General features: G+C 31.8%; 1 protein-coding gene across 2 annotated transcripts in view; it reads right to left on the reverse strand.

The window, feature by feature from the left end:
- Positions 1–8,657: 8,657 nt before the first annotated feature.
- LOC108765720 (visual system homeobox 2) overlaps positions 8,658–16,070 on the reverse strand; it is a 90,501-nt gene continuing 83,088 nt past the window's right edge. Inside the window, exons 5-7 of one of the 2 annotated variants that reach the window (XM_018514564.1) lie at positions 12,131–12,305; positions 10,824–11,000; positions 8,658–8,821 (exon numbers count right to left, since the gene is read on the reverse strand). In XM_018514564.1, coding sequence (XP_018370066.1) covers positions 8,658–8,821; positions 10,824–11,000; positions 12,131–12,305 — 516 coding nt within the window. Of the gene's footprint in view, positions 8,822–10,823; positions 11,076–12,130; positions 12,306–16,070 lie in introns of both variants that reach the window. The other variant, XM_018514563.1, reaches the window with a different exon arrangement.

Raw genomic sequence — 16,070 nt, forward strand, 5'->3', positions numbered from 1 at the left:
ATCTAAGATCGAAGATTGAACGATGTATCGTTAATTGTGTTCCGTGCATATTAACGAATAGAAAGAGTGGAAAACAGGAAGGTTTCCTTCATCCTATTGTGATACACCTTTTCACACATATCATATTGACCATTTGGGTCCTTTACACTCGACTAACAAGAATTATAACCATATTCTGGCGATCATCGATAGTTTTAGTAAGTTTGTTTGGCTATACGCCACTAAGTCAACGACGACCAAAGAAGTAGTTAGTAAGTTAGAGATACAGAAGGTCTACTTTGGAAACCCGGTTCAAATCATAAGTGATAAAGGCTCCGCTTTCACTTCAAACGAGTTCAAAGTATACTGTGAGTCAGAAAATATAAAGCATTTAACGACAACCACCGGATTACCCAGGGCCAATGGCCAGGTAGAAAGGCTAAATCGTACAATTTTGTCGGTCTTGAGTAAATTAACAGTAGATGCACCAGACAAGTGGTATAAGCATATCGGTAGATTACAACAGATAATTAATTCCTCCTTTCACCGCAGTATCCGAACTACTCCATTCGAATTGCTTTTCGGTACGAAATTACGGAATAAAGTTGATTTTCGTCTTAAAGAGTTAATAGAAGAGGAATTACGTGATCAATTTCAGGATGAACGAAATGAATTGCGGAATGCTGCAAAAAATCAAATTTTAGAAGTTCAAAAAGAGAATCGCCGAACGTATAACTTGCGTAGAAAAGAACCGACTAAATACTATGTAAACGACTTGGTAGCAATTAAGCGTACCCAACAGGGTCCAGGTTTGAAGTTGAAACCTAAGTTTCTCGGTCCATACAAGATAACTGATGCTAAAGCAAATGATACTTATAACGTAGAGCGTGTCGGGACGCATGAAGGACCTCTCATTACTTCAACATGTGCAGAGTATATTAAACCGTGGACAACCAATAAGTTGCTGCCCGAGTTGGTCAGCGGTCAGAATAGCCGAATGTAGAAGCGCTTCTCTGGTATTCAGTACAGTGCGGCTAATCGCGATAAGCGAGCGCCACCGTAGGATAAGCGAGCGCCACCGCGGCGCTATAAGCGAGTAGTAGAGAATAAGTATGTGATCGAGAGAGATCCTGCGTACACGTGAAGCGAAGCATTGTATTATTATTCCTTGTACTTTTGAGCAAAATACATAATGGTTAACGCCGGATCGTCTAAAGTGTCGTCATTCCAATAAACAGTTCTACAATAATACCTAATTATTATTTTTTTTTTCAAGAAGTAATATTTTAAAATATTGTAAAATACATACTTTTATTTTAAAAATAAAATTATATGTTATGAACATAAAATATGCAGTCTTTTTAGAGATTATCTAAAATAATATTTCAAAAGTAATAATAAAGTTTATAATTATTTTTGAACAAAAAGAAATCTCTATATACATATATATTGAAATTATTTGTATTATTTAAACGAAAAGGTATTATTTCTTAAGCACACGGGATCCAATCGATGAATCCGTATATAGATACTATACTCTTTTTAATATAAAATATACTTAGATAATAATATACTTAATGTATATTGTTAAAAACACAATATTTATAGATTATACTTAATATAATACTTACCTAATGTATATTTAAAGAAAAACTGTAAAACTTCTAATAATCTACAATGCTTACGTTTCACAGTTTTGACACACATAATGTAATGTTTTAGAGATACATGTTTTATGAGACCATCCTTTACATAAAATACATTGAATCCATTTTTCATTAGGTAAACTATTTGAGTAGGGTTCTGTGCAAACTAAACAGAAACATTCTTCCTCTTTCACACCATCTATTTGAATATCAGTATTCCTTCTATAGTTTTTAGTATGTTTGGATTTCATAGATTTTTTAACAGAATCATCATTATTCTTTATCTTGTTATCTGTTTTATTAAATAATTTCCTTTTTACACACACACACACTTTTAATTCTTTCTTCTTTTTAATTTCCCTATTCTTTAGTTCAAGTTCTGCTTTTATTGGTGTATCGGTAAGAATAGCTGTCTTTCGTTTTCTTGCCATATGTTGAGGATTCTTCCGTGGACCAGCTTTAGGAAGAGGACGAATATCTTCTGGAGTTGATTGTTCAAAACTTTGGTTTGATGTAGAAGTAGACAGCTGGCAAAGTGCATGATCTGAAGGATTGCTTATTTCCATTCTGTCCGCTACATTTCTCGTTATAGTTTGCTGTTTACTACTATTGCTGAAATTGTATTATTACATTAACTTTATACTAATTATACTAATAACATGGTATTAAATTAATTTTTTATACTAACCTATTTTCCTCAAGAAATGGCCTCTTAGTGACATAATCTTGGTTTGATACAGAAGTAGATGGTTGGCAAATATTATTTCTTGAAGAATTGTTAAGATTACTTATTTCCATCCTATCTGCCGCATTTTTTGTTATGGCTTGCTGTTCACTGCTATTACTGAAATTATATTATTACATTTAATTGTATTAATTACATATTATTAAATTAATATAATTTCTACTAACCTATTTTCTTCAGGAAGTAGCCTATCTGTAACTTGGAGCAAAATCCAAGTCCGTAAAAATATCTTTATTAAAAGGAAATATGCCGGTGCATTTAAAGCCTGCTTGAATATTTGCTGGTGTCATAGCAAGTGGATAAGCAACAGCAACAACTTCAGGAATATTGTAAATAGACATGTTGCGGTCAAGATGGTTTAACATCCATGCATCACAAGCAGAGTTGATATATTTTTTTAATGGTCCATATACTGTTCTATCCAATGGTTGTAACTTATGCGAACAATGCGGTGGAAAGGATAACATTACAATTCCGTTTTGTTTTGCATAATTTATTCCTTCAATACTGAGATGTGAATTGTGATTGTCTAACAATAATAGAATTGGTTTCTCGTTTGTATATTTTGTGTAACTGTGAAAGTGCCTCAAAAATTGTTCAAAATCTTTTTCTTGCATCTAACCCGATTTATTTGCAGTACCTCTTGATCCAGGTGGACCTAATGCAATAAAATAGTCCTTATAATGTACACGAGGAAATACAAAAAAAGGTGGTATCTGATTTCCTATTGCAGATACAGCACAAGCTAGAGTAACTAAACTGCCACGTTCAGCTGAAACAATGCTCCCTACTTGCTTGTAACCTTTCCGAGCAACTACTCTATCTGGTATTTGGACAGTTCTGACTCCTGTTTCATCCATATTCCATATATCTTGAGGATTAAAATAATGACGTGATAAAACCTTTTCCAAATTTGTGTAAAAGAGGTCAATATTAGTTTTATTGAAGCTGGTCGCTCTTGCTTTAATTGTTGCTTCTGGTTTTCGAATTGAAAGTTTACTGTAACGTTTTACAAATGTAGTAAACCAGTCTTGTCCTGCCATTTTATTTGTAATCCAAGACGGTGGCATTTGAATTGAGTTACATTGAGCTAGATTATAAGCCAAAACTCTGATTTCCTTAGGAGAGAGACCAAAATAAATATCCGAAGGATATAAAATGTAATCAACTAATTGTTGTTCTTGAGAATCAGTAAAAATCCGTTTAGTTTTAACATAGCCCACATGAATTGTTGGAGCAACGTTTTCATGTAAATAATCCTCTTCTGGAATCTTCTTGCAGTAACGACTTAGGGTCCGATAATTCATATTGAATTCTAAAGCGACTTGTCGGATGGACACATTATGTATTTTTACTGCTCTAACAGCACTTAAAACAATATCAGGTGGAGTTTTACCTCTATCCGTCTTTCGTTTTTGATTTCGTACCATAATTGTAACTCACTTATAGCGTTTTCGGCCCGACCGGGTTTGCACCAACCTGGGTTGGATTAATGGCGTTTTGCGCTCTCCTATTGGTAGAGCGTGTGACATCAACCAATGGGAAAGATTAATCCAACCCAGGTTGGTGCAAACCCGATCGGGCCGAAAACGCTATTAACTTCACTTAACCTCTAAACGAGAGACTTTGTTGTTATCAGAATTCAGACGTAACAGTCTAGTTGGAAAAGTTAGAGAGGAATAAAAAAGCTATGCTATGTGCAATCAACGCCGCGCTTGATGCTTCCTTGTTAATGTATTATTTTTTATTTCATTTTTCATAGGACCGCGTGGGTCACGTCTTGCAGAGCATCACGGATATGTGACAACTAATCCTAGCTCATTTTGGACAATCTAACCCACATAGCCGTTTTTAGTAAAAGAAACTATATTGATAAATTTTGTCAGAATAATGATTAATTAACTGCATCAAAAGTCTCCTAAGACATGTCATTTTCTATTATTACACAGAAATCTTAATTGATAATGCTAAAAAGTTATCAAATAACAAAAAATAAAACATAAGAAAAAGTTACTAACCAACTTTATTTTCTTAAAAGTTGTAAATAATATAGGAGGGTGCTTTTGATGCAAACCATTTTATACAATGAATTAATATTACATCAACAATCTACAGTAAAAAAAAAAAGATTTTTTTGCTATATAGTGATTGAGTTATAAGCATTTTGACAATCAACCCAGTACGACAACCCGCCCCGCTCTCCCCTAATAATCGATTATGATTGGTCAATTTTTAACTGTTTACTACTTAATATTATTCCATACTATTTATTTACTACTCAATATTATTCATTGTAAAAGATCCATAAAAGCCAATTATCTGTACGAATATCGTGAAACAGTAAGCACGTAAACAATAAGCGAAGCAGCCAGTCATAAAAAACATAAAGATATATTATTATTTTACATTTTCTATTGTAATTGGTCGATTCGCTTACGTACTGCTTACATCTTACTGTTTTAGGTTTTTCTATATCCTTCTGATTTAACACTTTTTATCTTTTAAATAAAAAGCTGTATAACATATAAAAGCGTAAATAAATTTTTTTTCTTTGTGGTATTATTAGTATCAAAATGTTATTTATGTTATTTTGTTAATAATACACGGAAAAAAAATGTTTCGTTGAATTAATTGGAATTCTTATAGAAAATAAACGATTCAGAATTCTGGGTAAATCTACTGGATTTCTGGTTAAAGCTACTAGAATCTACTAGAATTCTAATAGGTTTAACCAAAAATTTAGACTTAACCAGATTGTTCATTTTCCTACAGAATTCCAGTTAATTCAATCAAACGGTTTTTTCTCCGTGGCGAAAAATAACTAAAATGTAAGTAAAAAATTACTTTTCGAGTAACTGTAACTTATTACTTTTTAAAGTCGGTAATTTACAATGATAACAAGTTACTTTTATATTAAACAAAAATATATTATATTAAATATTTTTTTATATTAAACAAATTTATATTAAACAAAAAATTATAACTATAATTAGTTGTTTTTACAAAGTAACTTTTTCAATTCTGCATATATTACCCTCATTTTAACAATTATCACAAAAGATAATTGCATTTACTGAAACAGCTTTATAATATGTATAAGAAGCGAATAGTACCATAGGGAATCATAAAGAGGAAAGTCACGATTTCATAATTTAATCGATCGACCACGCATACTTGCTCGACAAAGTAAAAAATATAAATTAGAATTGTATTGCGAAACTATTGTATTGAAAACGTTTCTTTTTAAAGACATATTTTTATAACTGTGATATTTTTTTATGTATAATATTATTTCTATTATGTAATTTAACCCTCCGCAAACCAAGTGGAAAATCAACATGGATTTGTGGAATATCTCATACCCCATGCTATACTTCATAAATATACTATAATTTAGTATAATTGGTAACTACGCACTTTCCAATTGCACAAAACCATAGCAACTTAGGCGCGTTACTTTTTAAAAAGTTATAGAAGTTCATCTTACTGTAGTATGTCATACCTCACCTGGTTCGTAAAGGATTAATAAAGATGTTTTTAAAATAATGATGTATATCAATCTTATATTATGTAATAAGATTTTGCAACAGATACGATAATTTGCGAAATAATATTATAACATATAAATGGGATAATAAAAATGAAAACATACTTGTTCAGAAATTTTATTTATTACGTATACTAGCCGACTACTATGCATGCTTTGGAACATTCGGATATAGAGAATTCACTGTAGATCCAAAGTCCATCATCAAGTATTTTCACAATAACAGCGGTGTCACTTCCATTTATGACTCTTAGGTTGCATTTTTTCTAAAGAATGTATGGTTACTTCGTTTCTCATGATCGAATTTTTTAAATTATAATATGTTATGTTACGTGTACAACTTGATAGCTCTAAGCCAGACGAAATGCATCGCTCAAATAAAAAGTTATGATCTGATAATCTCTTCATTATCTTTACAGAACTTATATTTTAAATGTAATAGTAACCAAACATCAGTAAGTAGTTCTCTACCAAACTGCTATATTATAGGAGAGTTAAACAAATTTTTTTATAGTCTCTTAATTGCTCAGATGTAATATCTGTGTCCAACATTTAAAATAAACAAACATACGTTTATATAATAGGCTTCAATTGGAGTCAAATAACTTTCAGCAAGCACTTTAAATAAGTAATTAATGTAATTAAAAAAAGAACAAATTAAAATTATCTACTATTTTGTTTTATATTTTAAGTGCTTGCAGAAATTTAGCAATAAAATAATAAACAAAATTTTTTAACATTATTTTTACATAATAATTACAAAAACTTCTCGACTGTTTATACTCACAAAAAAATTTTTGTCTGGCTCAGGATATCTCGCAATCACGTTTAATTTTAGTCTTTAATCTTTTTATATTTACGCATATGTATATATATATATATATATATATACTTTTTATTTGTATATTTATGTACAGAAGGCTGACGTCCCGAAACGACGGTGCAACGCGGGGATAAGTTTATTCGTAGCACAAATGGAAAGTATAAGGATTAGATTTGCAATATTCCACCAACTTTCGTTTCATACAATCTTCAAGAGACATATTGTAAAATTTGTTTATAACAATCAAACCCGACGAGACACCGACGACGTTGTAGCTGCCTTACGTAGATGTATCTGTTACTAAAGTATAATATCTTATCAGTATAGAACTTATATCGATATATTGCACATTTGACAGTTACGTTTCTCTTTAAGTACCAGGATATAGGAAGTCTTCGCTAAATAAATCTTTGACTTGCACCCCCCCTCTCTCTCTCGCTCTTGCTCTCGCTCTCGCTCTCTCTTACTTTATTTGACATACACATCTACATGCATATTATCTCCCTTATACCCATACACATAAGTTTAACAATCGAATTAACTTTCGATGATTGCATATTATTTTAAACTTGTAAATCTTAGAGGAGATTTTTAAGTGTGTACAGGTCTCTAGTTCGCTTCTCTTCGATGTGTATTTATATATTTTGTAATCTTCATGCTACCCATTCCACAATCTCTCTTTCCGTCTTTTTATTTTTTTTATTCTTTACGTTGCTCAACATTCGTTGCAGGTTAACATTATGAAGACAAAATCTTCAAGTTTTTTATCACACTTTACTCTCAGTTTCAGATGTGTACGCGCACGCACCCCCCCCCCTCCCACACACACACACACACACGCACACGCGCGCAACACACGCGCGCGCGCGCGCTCACGCACAAATAATGCATACATACACATTTGCGCTTTAAAAGCAATTATATTCTAATTAGGTAGTTCCGTTTGATCTCGATCTGTCGATCTATTAAACTTATCGATCGGACTAAAAATCAAGCCTTGTCCATCGATAACTTTTCTTATCGACTTTTCTTATCGAAATAAAATTTCTTTCAATATTTACTTATGTTCGTCAACGACAGGGTTTCCAGATAGATAATCTTTTCTTGTTTGTTATACGAACCAGTAGGCTGTTATTTCGTTGATAAGTATTAAGCTTAACAATTAATTTTATTGTTTATTCAACGGCGTTTCTCGGCATTTTTTTTTTGAAACGCAACATGGACATAGCGTCTTCATCATTGTATGTCAAGTCGTTGCGAAGGATTATGTGAATCCATATCAATTTATAGGCCTGCTTGATTGTTACATGAGATTTATATAATGCAAATCAAGCACTCGATCTTAGTTCGTTACGCTTCGTTGTAATTTTAAATATACACACACACATATATATATGTGTGTGTGTGTGTGTGTGTGTGTGTGTGTGTGTGTGTATGTGTGTGTGTGTGTGTGTATGTGTGTACACACAGATACACACACACACACACACACACACACACACACACACACACACACACACATATATCTTGTATATTTCTTCGAGCTTCACAATTAATACTGCATCGCAGATAATTTCGGTCGCAAAAATTCACAGAACTGCGTTTAAAGGCGACGCGAGGAACGTAGAAAATTGTAATCACATGCTGGAACAATCCAAGATCCTTTCTCGCAAGAAATTTGTTCAATCGATGCCATTGCTGCAGTCTGGCTGTGATATTAATTAGAAGTGATTTCAGAAAGATCCTTATATTTTAAAAGGATTTTTGACAAGATATTTATTAAAAAAATATCACTAATTTAAAAATCGGTGCTGCCGATTCATCTACGACAGTCTGCCAGGCAGGACACGTGCTTCCGCATCAACAGCAAAAATATTAGACACGGAAGTATCAGAAAAAGTGTCAGTATTTTCACAATTAAACAGAAGTGTGTAGTGTGCTGGATTGTGGTGCTGACGGATACGACCCACTTGGAGGTGTCGATGTTGGTTGCAGATTTAATTGCAATTGATGCTGCTGTGCTTTCGCTCTCAAGCAAGCAATACTTTCGTTTCTGAGTTGTTCCGTATCCTGCACAACACCTGTAAATAATAATACATGTCATTGTACCTGATATATATCTACAGTACTTTGCAAAATGCCGATAGTTTTGAATAGGTACTCTCTAAATCTTTTGGAGTGAAAATTGAGCCAGTCAAAAAAAAGAGTAAAGACTTCTCACTCTTGAACAAGAGTGGCAGATTTTCACTCTTTTTTTAAATAAGGTTTTACTCTTTTGGAGTGAGATTCACCCCAAAGGAATAAAATTTCACTCCTTTTTTTGGAATGAGATTTTATTTCTTAGAGTGACTTTCATTCCAAAAATGTAAAATCTTACTCCAAAAGAATGAAATCTCACTCCTAAAGAATGAAACTCTGCCACTCTTCTTCAAAAGTAAAAATATTTTCACTTTTTCTTTAATAGTAGCTCAATTTTCAGTCTTTTGGAGTGAGATTTCACTCCAAAAGATTTAGAGAATAGATTTTTTAATTTTCTAGTTTTTATTAGTTATTATTTATTCAATTTTCCTATTTTATTTCTATTATTATATATTGTTCAAAGTTATATCATTCCTCCTAAATTGTGTTTTAAACATTTATTTATAATAAAAGAGTATTAACAAAATTTTTCATTAATAATATTACAAATTCTAAAAAGGGTGTATTCACAGAAAAATTTATCAGTATTTTAATATGCAATATGCTCAATTATGAATTCCATCGTTATGCCAATATTGCAACAAAACTTTTATTTCGTTTTAAAAGTAGAGGAAGGTCACCGACATACCACTTTGTTTTTAGACAATATTTCTTAAACAAAAGGTAAAAATACAACTTCAAAAACATAAATACAAAGTAAAAAGTGTCTTCTATCAGATAGTAGAAGCAATTTTTATAATACTGTTAGCAATTTTGCAATAATTAAGTTTTTCGTAAGTTATATGCAAAAATGAGTGTCTGACAAAATGGGCTCCAAAACTGACACAGTAGGCAGTAATGCTAATATGTATTCCTATTCTTTTTCTTTCGCAGGAATTATCTATATAAGGTACTTATAAGTGAATGTATATAAGATTTTTCAGAATCATTTTACTTCGTTATAAAACATTTTTATTGAATTATATGCATATTTACTTAATGCTGTTCTGCAAGATGCAAATATGTAAATATGAGTTTTCTAGAGTTGTTCCATATATGCACGACTGCTTTCAGCTCCAATAGACTTATTTGACACTATAAACCAACATTATAATGATTAAGTTAGCTCATGATCTGTTTTACGGACAGGTGTGTCGGTTTACGCTGCACTCCAATTTTAAATTAAAAATCGTATTATGAAAAGACCGAGGGGGTAACCACTTAATGTAATCATGGGACAGAGTCCTCGAAATCATTATAAAATTCATATTAAATTTCTATGTATAATCTAATAATTACGTATGCAACCACGATAAATCATTGTATAATATTAAATAAATTCGTATATTTTACCAAACGACTTCAAATGTAACGAAAAAAATTATTTGTAATCAGATGAAATCATATGATGTCATGTAATCTGTGGGACAATATTTCAGCTAGGTTACCACCTCGGAAAAGACTAAGAGAAAAATAATATAAATAAAACTTATTTCGGGAACTACAAGTATTTAAAATGACGTAATATTATCAATAATATAGTCACTATTATTTAAACCTCACAATTTGCAAAAGAAAATCGTAAGAATTTTATTTTCGCATTTGTAGAATTCGTTTTTAGCTGATTTGATGTAGAAACAAGCCTACGAATCATGAGTTTGTACTTCTTTAATTAGCTAAACAGAGAGATCATGATTTTATTAGTATTAATAAATATAAAGTACAATAGTTAGTTTCCGAAAAATAAGGGGTTGTCATTTTAAGAGACCTATGTCAGTATCGGCGACTTTCCTCTAATTTATTTTATTATATAAAATTTCTATGAAATAATATATGAAATAATATATAAAATAATGTATGAAATAATAAATAAAATATATGTTATCTAAATAGAATAAGACTTACTCGTAGATGACGAAGGTCCCATACCATCCTGGCTCTCCTGTCCACTCTCCGAACTGGTTGGTCCTCCTTGATGATGATTATGGTGGGGACTGCTTCCGCTTCCGTTTTGGTCGTTGCCGCTGTCCTCTCCGCCAGATTTGAGATGCTCTGCTGCCTCGAGCGATTTCCGATGCATCCCTACAGGTCCACAGTCAATCAGTTCTTGATTATATTCGAAATCTTGGTTAAAGCTGCTTGTCTTAGATGATTGAGCTGATAAAAACCAACAGAAAAAATATTCGGAATTTGTTCCGCCGCTTTAGCTTAAATGATTTTACGGAACGAAAAGATAGAATATTTTCCGGTTTTTATAGTGATAGAATAATATTGCTTTAATTAAGTATGAAAATACAGTTTAGAATTATTTAATGTCTAGTTATGTCTGCAAAGGTAATCAATAAATAATGAAAATGTATTATATATGTAAACATTATGTCATACTTATTTATATTTACACACACACATACACACACACACACACTTTTTTTTCTTAGACATTAAATAATCTATATTCTCTTGTCGTACGAACTTATTGTTAATTCTATCTTATCTTTTAAAAAGGAAAAGAGAGACAGAGAGAGAGAGAGAGAGAGAGAGAGAGAGACTTGGAAGTAATTATAATTAAAACAAATAATAATCTTAATTTCCCGATATAAAAAATATAATTATAATAACTTTAGTTATTGGGAATTAGAGTTTAAATTTGACGAGACAGCAGTTTACTTCGATGCTCAAAAGCGAACAAGAATTTTATTGCGAAACTATTCTTGTTTTAATTGACTGAATTTGTTTTATATCAATAACGTTTATCGGCAGTGATTTAATGGAGGCGCTTAATCACGGTTGCACCATCCAGCTAGCCAACTGGTTGCATTTTCACTCTAAGAAATGGTGATTGACCACCTCACATAAAAACATTGCGGATACTAAATTAATGAAAAACATGCGGATACCATAGCCTTTTACGTCTTATGCTCATTGCTCATCTAATTACATCATCTGTATATACTGAGGATAGCTAATAAGTTAGCCCCGAAACATGTATACAAATTAATAATTAAATATGTAAAATACAATTTAATAATTTGAAATTTATCGCGCACATAGTACAGCGCTAATTGCCAATAGTAAAAGCTATTATAATTATAATTATAATTAAATAATTTTAGAATCAAGTTTAAAAAAAACCATTCAAAGATACATGTTATATATTTAATTTGTCAAAGTTATTAATGTAAGATTTTTATCAGAGATGTTTTCTGTCTTACCTAACAACCACGGTGCAACGGATTCATTTTCCTTGGCACTTCTTAAAATCGTTTCCGGAAGTGGTAAAGAATGCCGTACCATCGCTCCATATAAACCGTATTCTGCCATTATGGTACTTCTGCCCCAACATTTCTCTGTCTTGCGCCATTTTGCTCTCCGATTTTGAAACCAAACCTGAAAAAATTTTTCATTTTTATGTGAAAAGACCGTAAAAATTATTTTATACACGATAAAAAAATTTAATCTATTCTTCTCGTTGATTTTTTACATATTAATTAAGAATTCACACAAAAACATGAATACTTTATAGTTGGTAACAAAGCGGTACAAATTTTTTATTTATATGTTTGAACTACAGTTGAAAAATATTTATACATTAATGTGTTCTACACATTACACTATCATCCTTAATTGGAAAATTATAATGATTGTTCTAGACTAGATGATCAGTTACTTCATCCAATTACCACTTACATGACACGTGCCACAATCCTGTTTTATGGTTAATTATCGTGCTCAAACGACCTCGTCAAAAATTGCTATTCTATTTTTTATATTCTTTAGATTACTTGTTAACACAAATCCCCTTATTCAACCTCCTGTGGTGAAGACGCGTGTCACCTTCTCCAATATGCTTATATATAATAGATTATCGTTTTTAAAAAAATAACAAGCATTATATTTTATTAGATAAATTATTATTTAACCAATCTTATACGTATATTAAACATTTTATTGCTCTAAAATTTTTAATTAAAAAAAATTTTTTTATTTTAATTATATTTTAATTATAATTTAAAAACTGTGAGTACTACATTGCTACAACATAGCTGTACAAGAGAAAATTAGATTTAAATTTGATGAAAAAAATTTTAAAGAAATTACCCTTGTGGAATATTCTATATACATGTATTCATATATTACACTTAAAGTGTTAATTTTAGTAAATGTATACATTTACGTATAGTAAATATATACATTGACTACAGCAGACTACAGTAAGTGTATATACATTTACCAAGTTAACATTTTGACTGTGACATATATAATGATTACACACACAGAATGTTATTTAAAAAACTGGACACATGCATTTGTTCCGCAAGCACATATACTCCTAACAGAAGAGGGAGGCCGGAGGCTAGGGCGTGGACCAATTTACAGCAACAATGCCAAAGTCACCGACAGAATTGGTGCGTAATTTGAATGAATGGAAACGCGTCGCCCTGTCAATTTAAGCTGTTACCCCAAAATTATCTTCCGCTTATATTTCAACGAATACAGGTTTTCACGGAGATAGAGAATCAGAATATTTACACGCAAAGATATCGGTTCAAATCAATTTACGTTACAGTTTATTAAAAAAATTTGTTACCGATATATACTTTTCTGAATCAATTTAATAAGAAAAAAAAATACTATTATTGTTTTCTAAAAGAGATGAGATCATCTAAAGCATGTATATTATTATAGTTACATTACGTGAACCCATAAACGAATAGGTCATATAGTTTCTTATCAAAGCATGATAATATTGATAGTATCAATGTTATCCTACCGTTAAAAAGTAAGAGAGTATTTTAATAAGTGCTAGAAGATGTTTAACAATTCAACAAATACACACACACAAAATTTGCATTAATGTTGTTTGTACGTAAACCAAGAAAGCTATAAAGCATCATCTGAAACGCTAGGTAATGAAAAAGAAGGAAAGAGAGAGAGAAATAGAGAGAGAGAGAGAGAGAGAGAGAGAGAGAGAAGAGAGGGAGAAGCCGGGAGATAGAGGATCAGGATTCAATATCTCATTATCGTCGATCCCAAATTGAAGTCACCAATGGGAAGTAACGAGATCTCCAATTATCGTTGGGATAGTGTCATCCTATCTTATCATTTATTGTACATATACATATTGTATATATGTGTATGTGTGTATATGTGTGTGTATATATATATCTCCTCCTCTTTGCGCAGATTTAAAAAAAAAGAAACAAACAGTACTAGCAATTCTTAACCTTCAATCTCTTCAACTATCACTTTATTTTATGCGATACGATTAGCACACACACACACACACACACACACACACACACACACACACACACACACACAAAAGGTCCTTTCTTTCTAAAATCTCTATTATAATCGCTACTGCGAAGATATTCAAAAAATATAATACTAATGAACACTATCATTAGCTTACAGTGAAAGTTTATGACAAACTTGTACAGTTTGACAGATTAATATAATAAACATACATAATTATTACAATAAAAATCATTTTGAATGTCTTGTTTGTTAAATAACAATAACTGTCTTCTTGTAAATTGTCTATTATGACTCCTTACATTTTCTATTTGTTTTTATCTAATTTTAACAAAGAATCGGTCTCTGCAATCAAAATCTTTTCGGTATGTTTTGCTCTTTTCACTTTTCCTACTGTATCTGTTGTACTTTCTGTCTCGATATTTTCTCTTTATCTCCATTTCCATTCTCATCCTCTTGTTTTGGTCCAATAGTCAGTCGCCAGTCTGATCGATGATACGCCAACAGGCAGTACTGCGCATGGCCGACTAAATACAAACTCGTTCCTTATTATACCGGGTGTGCCAATAAAGGGAGGATGGAGGAGGAGGAAGAGAAGAAGGAGGAGCAGGAGGAGCAAGAAGAAAAGGAAGATGAGAAGAGATTACAGAGATGATAGAGAAACGCAAGGACAGGAAAGGAGAAAGGGATGGATAATACCGAGAGAGCGTTCTGTCGGAGTTCCTCGCTCCTTCGAACCAAGGTGATCATATAAAGGATCTCTTCTGGTAGCGTCTTACTGCTACCGCTGCTTCAGCAATGCAGGTCTGTTGCACCCCTTCCTTATACCCCGCTACTACTCTAACTCAGCAGCTCGTGATATACCAGAAGATACCAAAGGATAATCCAGATACCCGATTTCCAATCCCAATGCTGCGAAACGACACCTCTGCACAGAACATCATTGATCCTCCTTTACGAGCTTGGTCGACAATGCTTTTCAATGCAACTTTTTTCTCTTCTAGTGCGAGCATCGGCATGTCTTTATACATTCATTATTACGTTTCTCGCAGATCTTATATCTTCAATGTATCGAATATCTACTGCTTCAAATGTCTGTCTACATCATACAATTTACAATAAAAATGACATTTTTCTATGTTTATAAACTTTGAATTTAGATTACTTTCTATACATACTATGCTTGAAAAGTATCACCCTGATGAGTGACATATACAAACACTATATTGATTTTCGTTTAAAAATAACGATCATTTTGTCACTTTTAAATAAAAAATTCTCTTTATATATAGAATGATAAAATGTGACAGGTTTAAATAAAATCTTAAATAATACAAGCTCTAAAATGTAAAAGGATAGAATTGCATGTGCGTACACAGGTATTAATAGAATGATAATGGCGATATGCAGTGAAATCTCATTACTTGTGGTAACGTGATATTATGCACAGGAAAGATGACTCCAATGTGGCGTAAGCGCAATATCAGGGGATATAATGAAATACCTAAATAATTTACGGCTATATAATTTTCGTGTTATTATTAGCGCCAGCGTTATCGAACTGTGCGCGAATGTGTAAACGGTCATTACATAGTTCTGCAAAATTACCACTGATTCCTGGTATATTGTAACATCAAATAGAAGGAATTTCTCCTCGCAAACAATAAAGTTCTACATTGCAAATAAGTTATAAATGCCGTGATTTATTAATCAAAATCATTAAAATGTGAATTAAGTATGACAACTCTATACATTTGAGACGTTGAGTGACAGATTTAAAAATTAAAATTTTTTTGTCTCTATCTATATTTTCAAATACTTATAAAGACTCTTATAGAGATTCTATGATTTATTAGAAAACTCTCTCTCTCTCTCTCTCTCTCTCTCTCTCTCTCT

Source organism: Trachymyrmex cornetzi, unplaced genomic scaffold (genome assembly GCF_001594075.2).
Source record: "Trachymyrmex cornetzi isolate Tcor2-1 unplaced genomic scaffold, Tcor1.1 scaffold511, whole genome shotgun sequence".
Lineage (NCBI taxonomy): Eukaryota > Metazoa > Arthropoda > Insecta > Hymenoptera > Formicidae > Trachymyrmex > Trachymyrmex cornetzi.